The sequence below is a fragment of the Lagopus leucura genome, unplaced genomic scaffold, assembly GCF_019238085.1.
Source record: "Lagopus leucura isolate 7727_CA_CO unplaced genomic scaffold, USGS_WTPT01 Super-Scaffold_100015, whole genome shotgun sequence".
Taxonomy (NCBI): domain Eukaryota; kingdom Metazoa; phylum Chordata; class Aves; order Galliformes; family Phasianidae; genus Lagopus; species Lagopus leucura.
This window is the reverse complement of record NW_024962269.1, coordinates 1,078,614-1,087,411: the sequence shown is the minus strand read 5'-3', so window position 1 is coordinate 1,087,411 and position 8,798 is coordinate 1,078,614. Positions and strand designations below refer to the sequence as shown.

Genomic DNA, 8,798 nt, shown 5'->3' with positions numbered 1-8,798 from the left:
CCCTCTACTGTGTGTACACCTTTAGTATAAATCACAGAATCATTTGAGTCAGAAGGGACCCTTAAAGGCCATCTCATCCGACTTCCCTGCAGTGAACAGGGACACTCACAGCTCTAACAGTGCTCAGAGCCCCACAGCCTGACCTTGGGTAATGGACAGAGTATCCACCACCTTTGTGGGCAACCTCTGCCTGAGCCTCACCACCCTTACTGTAAAAAACTTCCTTACATCCGACCTAACTCTCCCCTCCTTTAGATTGAAACTATTTCCATTGAACTGTCACAACAGCCCTTGCTAAAGAGTCTGTACCCTTCTTTCTTTTAGCCCCCTCTTAGATACTGCAAGACTGCTTCAAAAAAAAAAAAAAAGCAGCAAGTCTTACCTAGTTCTCCCCCAGAAATAGAGAAGTCTCTCGGCAGCACTATCCATTTTTGAATGCAATGAACCCTATTAGTGGCATTCATGTTGACTTTGTTGATTCCCTCCTGAATGGCCTGGTAGATCGCCTGATCCCTTGTCGCTACAATCTCTGATACTGTAGTGGCTTTACTGCCAATCTTTTGGCAGAAATCTCTGGCTTGTTCAGTGAGGATGTCAGTGGGATCCGATGTGTCTGGGTCCAGGATGCACTAAAATATCAGATGAAGATAATCATCAAATTCTTACTTCTACAAGGCATTATCAAATGATTACTTGATAAGGTTCTCCCTGTCTGGTAAGAATAAAAGCAGCCCAGCATTAATACCCAAACGTTCCATAAGCCTGAAAAAGCAGGAATCTCTAGAGATATCAGTACTCAGCTTTTTTTCTATACAGCTACCAAACGCAAAAATTTCTGGCTTATATGCAGGTAATGTGAACAGACCAAAACCACATCAATTAAAGTCCGTCCAGCAACCTTAAATTTCTACCAACTTTTCCAAATTAGTCCATTGTTGTAGGGGGACATTGAATTACTGTGATATAATGTAAATAACTTGAATCAGAAGCATTGTTTGAAGTTAGAACTTTTAAATATAAAACATTTAGCCAATCACCTAACCATAACAAGATCAGACCGTCACAATTTGACCTGTAGTTGCCATACATTGCTTTGTTGAAATAAAGCCTTCCCATTTAATTCTTGGCCTTCCTTCTAACAGTTCGGAATCCTTCTTATTTTGTTAGGGTACAGGTGTGTAGTTTCACTGAAATCAGTATTAAGACTGGTATACCTTTAGGGTCAGCAACATGGACAAAAATTTCTTTTTATCTCCAATCACCATGGCGTTACTAACAATTGGGAGTTCTTTTTTAACAGCATCTTCAATTGGAATGGGAGGCACATTTTCACCTCCAGCTGTAATAATCAAATCTAGACCAAAAGAAAAAGAAAGGCTATTACTTGAAATCTAATTTCAAAGAGCAGGCTAATTCCAGGATGGCTCTACCTTTCTTACTTTTATATGCAGAACAATACTTTCCAAAGAGAAGCAAGCCTATTTCAAGTTATTAGTCTGATTGCCTTCAAAATAACTGTTGTAGATATTGATTCTTTCCAAGGATCTGCTTAAATGTTCATTTTTCCCTCTATATAACACATTTACCCCCACATACACACAGTGTGTTTTAAACAGCATCATGTTTTCCGTGTAATCCAGTAACAGGTTAACAACAGGCATATATATATATATATATATATATATGCAGTGCAATATCCAATGTATACGTGCAACATGTTGTATAATGTGGACTTTTTTTTTTGAACAATCATTTCTTCCAGACTAACATAGGATCCGCTCTCTAATTCACCATTAACTCACCAAAAGCAGTTCATGGTTAACATCGTGATCAAAGCTAATTCTCTGAGCCACCAAGAGGGGTCAGACAAAAACAAGTTAATAGTGTAGGAAAGCTGCACAGAAGCAATGCAGAAAGAAGAGGAGCATGATGAGGGATAGGTGAGATTTTAGAGACAGTTCAGGATGGAAGCAGTCATTCCTGCCCTACTTTTGACATGACTTGCATTTATTGACAGACTGACAACTTAATATTTTTAAGGTCTGTAAACAATAGAGGCACTAACTTTACTGATAAGGGAATATTCAGCTCTTTTTGAATGCATTAATTCTGAAGTATAATATGTGTAATTATTGAAGCCATTGTGAAATTAAGAATTATCTAAGCAAATTGCAATTCTGTTTTCATTGCACTGGTGGCTTCTCACTGCCCTCAAATAATGGTCTTGGCAGCAGTTCAGTAACATGCTTCAAGAAATAACGCAGAGCAATGGCAGACCAGTCCTGTGTGGAATAATCCATCTTACTGCATACATTAAGGAATGGGTTGGTTCCTCTTGGTTCCCTTGTCAGTGTAAAAGAATGTAGATGTAATCAAGCAAATATGGCACCCTTTCAGCACTCACACATTTAGTCCTTAACACCTCTACTGCTCCATAAAGAGCAACTACGAGAAATAACTTCCAGTCTACACTCAGCATTCTGGTATGGAGTAGCCATTCATTTCACAGTTATGAATGTTATTTCTCTCCCTAGTTAACATAGTGTATGCATCAGAGGAAGCATGCATAGTGTTTCTAGAGTAAAAGACTTCTGTCACACCACAGAAATACAGCAAAGTTATTGTGTACCTAAACTACAGAGATCTTTTTCTTTATTTTCCTCTCCTTTTGTCTTACTCCAATTTTTTGTCCTAGATCTTCTCACAAGCTCCAGGAAATTTTATTTTTCAGTCTGAAATGTCAGCTTTGTCACAGCTGACAACAGAACTGTAATGACTGTAACAACTTCTCGCACATGCCTACAGATAGTCCCTATCTGGGCTTCTCTAGCAGTATCTTTGTGCTTCACAGCTTCTCTGGATCTCAGATACCAAAAAGCAGTTTCTATGGTTTCATGCTCAATATAACAAATCATAAAACTTGTAAGACCAAAGGAATTAAAAGGAGGAAGTCCTGTTTCAGTTACTAGAAGAGAAGCTCCTTTACTATCTTCTATTGCATTTACCTTAGTTAGACATTAAAACTGAAAGTAAATTGCACAGGTGGTTCTTTTATCTCAGTCTTCCTAACCTGAAAGTAGAGCAACAGTTGTTAGTTCAGCAGTGAAGGAGGATGTGAGTGCAACACAAATGCTAGGGCAGAAGGAGACTAGAAGGTGCTAACCACTAAACTAAGCAAAATTGAATCGGATAAGAAAGCAAACTAAGAATCAAAGTAACTGTATCTGGTGCAGCCTATTAATAGTACCTACTTAAGTCCTGGTGCCTAATAGAACACCATGTTACTCTCTGACAAATTAATTCACTCATGTCATCCCCTTAATGATTCATCATACATTCTATGATGATAGTCACTCAGTTTTTAGATCTCAAGTTTACACATCTGACAAATCAGACTCTATGAGCATGTATTTTGAGAAAGTACTTCAGTAACCAATGACCAGTTTTATTCATGTGAGACTTCAAGCTATGCACTGTAAGAGCACCTAGGTTTATTGTCCTGTGCTCTCAAATTTCAATACTATTCTCTGTAAATGTATCACAAAAAGCAGAGGAATCTAGCTCTGACCTACAGCAATAACTGTTACATAATAGAGTTGCCTGCTGTTAACAACTAAACATTCTAGTGTGCAATTAAGACAACTGAGCAAGATCCAGAAGGAGACTGGACAGCTTAGAGGATCATTAGAATCAAAGAAGACACACTAAACCTGCATTGTGATTTTATATTATTTGTGATTAATAATAACAAGGTCTGGGAGATGGACAGCCTCACTGTAGAAACTGAGGTATCTGCACCTGTTAAAAACTAGAAGGAAACCTTTCCTGAATGGGGAACACCATCAGAAACATCCTCATCAGAAAGCTTATTTTACTTTCTGTTAGATTAATGTAGCTGTGATTAAAAGACAGTCACTAAATGAGACAAGCCACATCTAATATATAACTGAACAGTGCTGGATAGTTATTATAAATGTGATGCAAGATTTTCCTCATTACCTTTAATTCTTCCAGTGACATAGAGAAAGCCATCCTTGTCTAGTTTTCCTAAATCTCCAGAATGCAGCCACCCATCCTCATCAAAGGCTTCTTTTGTTTTGTCTTCCATGTTTAAATAACCCATGAAAACAGTCCTTCCCCAGAAACAGATTTCTCCATTGCCTTCTGTATCTTCATTCACTAATTTCACTCTGCAGCCAGGTACTGGTTTACCACAGCTTTTGGGGAAAAGAAAACACACAAGGAGCACTGAAATACTTAATATTGACAGGATATCTACAATGCCAACTCCCTGGTCCTATCAAAATGTAAGCAATGGTAACACCCTGCTGTAATTGTTTGAAAGGAATGAAATAACTTACTGGGGCTAACACAATAGCTGTGTATCTTGCTCATCCTTCCTGCTCTTTTCCTCTCTGTATCTTAGAGGTTTTGTTTTGAAAGTTACCCTACCGTAGGTCAGAGCTACACTCCACATCCCACTTAGTAACTGTCCTGCAGAAAATGCTGCAGATCATTTTCAGTGCTCCTGACTTGGCATGCTATGGAGGCAATGCGTTCAGTTTCTAACCTCAAAGTGGTAACATCTTTGCTGAACTCAGTTGTACACTTCTCATAAATATAATGAAATATAATAATAATAACTGAAAAGTTACCTGTGCTGCCTGTAGTTATACGGCCCTGAGAGGCAGTGTGGGCCTGTGGTCTCACTCATGCCATAGGCTTCATACAGGGTGATGTTCAGACCCAAGAAAAAATACAGCGTTTCTGTATTGAGAGGAGCAGCACCACAGAAATGCTTCTGACAGCTAGAAAAACCCAGTGCACTGCGTATTTTAGCAAGCACCAAGTAGTCTGCTAGCCTTGTCCAAAACTGTTTCAAGTCACTGCTGAGTAGAAAACAAGAAACAGGAAGAAACAGTAAGTTGGATGAAGTCATATAGTTAGCAAGACAAAATCAGAAACAGGGCTTTTTTAGATATGTATTTGTCATTAGTGTGTGGAAGTTGACAGATTCACATCAGTAATAATTCATTCTTCATTTATTCAGTGTCTTTCATTGCAAGTGAGCACCAACTCTTACAGCTCCTGAATACTGCTAATTCAGAATGCATCTACAAAACCATATTGCATAAGACAATACTTTTGTCCTCCTGATTCTTCATCAGTTAAAATAATCTCTGAGAACCAATACCAGTAAAATCAGAAATCTGCAAGACTCTTTCAAGAAGCTGAAAGATCAGACAAGCAAATTGCCATCGATGCACTGCATATTTGAGAATCGCATGTTCTGTAAGCCATTTCATACTTCACTGTGTCCCATCTTAAGAACTTCAGAACAGGAAAGAATTGTGAATTAAGATTTTCCCCTTTTTCACACAGTTCACTCAAATTCTTGCCCTTTACCTAAACCAGTAAGCAGCCAGGACTTCTCCCAGCTGAAAACCAACCAGTTCAATTCCCAGAAGGCAGAAAGTTAGGCAATGCATTCTCAGGGAAGATGGAGGTTGGTTTTATGATTATCCTCCCGTAATTGACAGCTACACCTTCCCTCTTACATTGTATTTGCTCTCTTGCTAAGTCAAGTATTACTTATTTATATGTAGAGAGTATCATTGATGCTTAAGAGCTTATGACAAACAGACAAGCTACTTTCTTGTACTCCAGGATGCTGGAGACCTCTCTCATGACAATACATACCTGCTTGAGCAGTTCAGGTTTCTCTCTAAGCTCACTGACATAGCCCACGACAGCATTTTCTTCTTCACAAATCCTGACTGAGCAGAAGCATCCTTTAATTTCTCCATGATTTTCTCCCATACTCTGGGAACTCCCATGTGAGATGTTGGTTGCACTTCTTTTAGTGTGTTGATTAAACTGCCCTGTCAAGATCATCAAATCATTTCAAAACATTGCAGAAGGCCCACATCGCTGAAGAGGTTTGGTAATGCAGCCTGCATTCTCTCTACATTTCCCCCAGAAAATTGCTTACACTTCTTTCACAGTACAGCCACATTTGTCTGCCTAAAATAGAAGCTTACTGATCTAGACTACAAATTTTGTGCACACATTCAGAATATTGTGAGCATAAATTAAGTTAGCTGTTTAATCAGGGAAAATACTGGAACTGACTTCTTCTCAAGCTCTGTTGTATCAGTTATGAGTTTTCTGTGGTGACAGGCAAAGGACCAGTTCCAGACACACTCCTAACTGCAGAAAGAGACTCCTTCTGTGCAATTTCACCACAGAAGTAAATGGAGTTTAGAGCACTGGATCATGAGTCTAATGGATTTTATTTTTCTGTAATTCCTAAAATTCTGGACTCTCGAGACTCTCGATCTTTATCTTCTGTGCCTCTTCTAAGATCACATTTCCTCCTTCAGATGTTTTCCTAGATTGAAAAGTGCAATCTTAATCAGGTGCAGTGGAAGGCAGATACCTTCAGAGCATCTGGCTCAGCAAAATAAACTTGCTCTCCCCATTTGATTCCAGTCCACAGGTCGTATATTTGTGCAGCTATGTGGCTGAGTGGAAGATAACTGACTATGGACTCCTGTTGGACCTCTGCGGGTTGCATATCTCCTGCTCTGCTGCAATGTGCTGACGTCCACGTTATCTATTTGAAGAAAAAACACAACACATTATTTTTTCCTTTTAACACAAACTAAGGATCTTCATGATACACTAATAAAACTGTGAAGAATCTGCTCACAGAACTTGTTGAAGACATTGCAATCTTTGACAACACACCAGGTTGTTATTCCTCTGGTGCCACTCAAAAAGCAACATGAACTCATCTAATAGCAACAAAGGTTTGCACATAACAAAGTAAATGTGCTTGACTGGCTTATGAACACTACCAACTCCCCGCATCCCAGTACTGCAGTTAGGAAGGCAGCCACAGCCTAGATGGATAAGGAGAAAAAGTGATCAGCCTTCTGCAGCTTTCCCTCCTGTGCACACTTCCTATCACACTGGCACTTCTCACTGGCATGCATCTAAATGCCCACCTGATAAATAACAATCTTTACTCGGTGATCAATGAGCTCACAGGATAGTGAAGTAACTGCAACAAGCTAATTGTCTCATACTTGTCAAAGCACGGCTAAGCACAAACGAGGATGATAGCAGCAGTATCCTGCTCCTCCAGAAGATTCACTGCAATGGTTCATAGAGGGCCTCCCCCACACATACAAGCAGAAGCGCATGTGTGAATAATGCTGAAGATTTGCTGCTTGACTTCTTAGTGAAACTGTATGGTCTTTCCCCCTCTTCTTTCTGATTCTTATTTTATCTAAGATGCAGTCGAAGGATGCAATACTTGTTATCAGAATGTACTGCATTCAAGACCCACACAGATGTGTGGACGTGAGGAAAAGAACATATGTCCATGACAGAAAGAAGGAAACAGCTTCCTTACAGGAGTCTAATTAATCTAAACTAGCTAGGTTAGGATGCTCGAAAGGAAATTATTTCAACTTGATAGGGAAAAAAATACAAATCACATGCGATACTCGCTATCACAGTATATTCTTTTCTTCAAAACAAATGTGAAGGTTACCTTGAGAGTATGTTTTGCCTAAAAAACAAACAAACAAAAATAGAGATTCTCAAGAAAAGCTTTTAGTGAGCAGCATGCTGTCAGGACAGGCCACTCCAAATTTAGGTGGCAGCATTGGTCAAGCAGCTATCAGAGACTTAAAGTAGGCAGAGAGGAATGTCCTTGAAACGTGTCTGTACGGATTGCTCATCCTCTTTATCCTCCAAAGCCTCACAGCACACAGGCATGCTCATAGCAGATCCACATGAGTGCCTGTGACCGACTCAGCACTGGTTTTTACAGATGGACAGTGGCACACTTCTTTTGACTAAAGAAGGCAGCAGCAGATACAGGCAAGGCATGTTTTCCACTGTTGGTCAACATAAAAATAGCCCGTTTGTGATCATCAGCCAGGAATAGTTTGGCAGCTAACATGGAAATGACACCAGACTCTTTTGAGACAGAAGAGCATAGAATTTGCAACGCCAGGTCGAACTTTTTGTCTATCAAGTCCACCATGTTCTCCTTCAACATATTTCTGTGCTGATTACATACACGGGAGTGAATTGCTCGTACCTGTAATTGCTTCTACATTCTTTTAAGAGAAGTAACAGTGAGTAACAAAATGTTATTCATAATAAACTACACTCAAACTTGTGAAGTGTTACTTAGAATGGAGTTTCATTTTTCACCATGCTTATACATTATCAAAACCAGCTGACTGCATTTTCAGTGTTGCTTTGTAATACACTATCTGTGTTGCAAAACTAGACCTCTGAAAGTCTTCTGCTATGTAGCAGTCTTTTCAAAACACAAGAACATGTATCCTCTTATTTCGCTATTTTTTGTGCTCAAGGAAAAGTCTGAAGTACATACATTGTCATGACTCAGCATAGCTCCTTTTGGCTTCCCAGTTGTTCCTGATGTATATATTAGCACGCAGCATTGATTTGGCTTTTGGGAGTTAATAATGTCATCTAAAGTAGCATCAGATATGTCATCTCCCAGCTTCAGAAACTCTTCCATCTAGAACATGCAACAGAAAATACAGGATATCATAAGACTCCTTGCAAGTCAAAAACATGAAGTTACTGAATTTGTCTAAAAAAAACAAACAAACAGAAAAGTTCAATGTCTTTCTCTGAACACAATTCCAAGGCAAGTTTCCCCAGAAGCTGCCTGTAAGAACTCAATAAGAATACTGTATAACTTTATGTGCAATCTGCACACAGACTATCTGAAATTATGCTGCTATGAA

General features: G+C 39.2%; 1 protein-coding gene across 2 annotated transcripts in view; it reads right to left on the bottom strand.

Annotated features, from left to right (window-relative positions):
- The window catches only part of ACSBG1 (acyl-CoA synthetase bubblegum family member 1), a 30,873-nt gene that overhangs the window by 2,697 nt on the left and 19,378 nt on the right, over positions 1-8,798 (bottom strand). The window contains exons 7-13 of one of the 2 annotated variants that reach the window (XM_042875637.1): positions 8,417-8,566; positions 6,440-6,616; positions 5,701-5,882; positions 4,656-4,886; positions 4,000-4,217; positions 1,215-1,354; positions 383-629 (exon numbers count right to left, since the gene is read on the bottom strand). In XM_042875637.1, coding sequence (XP_042731571.1) covers positions 383-629; positions 1,215-1,354; positions 4,000-4,217; positions 4,656-4,886; positions 5,701-5,882; positions 6,440-6,616; positions 8,417-8,566 — 1,345 coding nt within the window. Of the gene's footprint in view, positions 1-382; positions 630-1,214; positions 1,355-3,999; positions 4,218-4,655; positions 4,890-5,700; positions 5,883-6,439; positions 6,617-8,416; positions 8,567-8,798 lie in introns of both variants that reach the window. The other variant, XM_042875635.1, reaches the window with a different exon arrangement.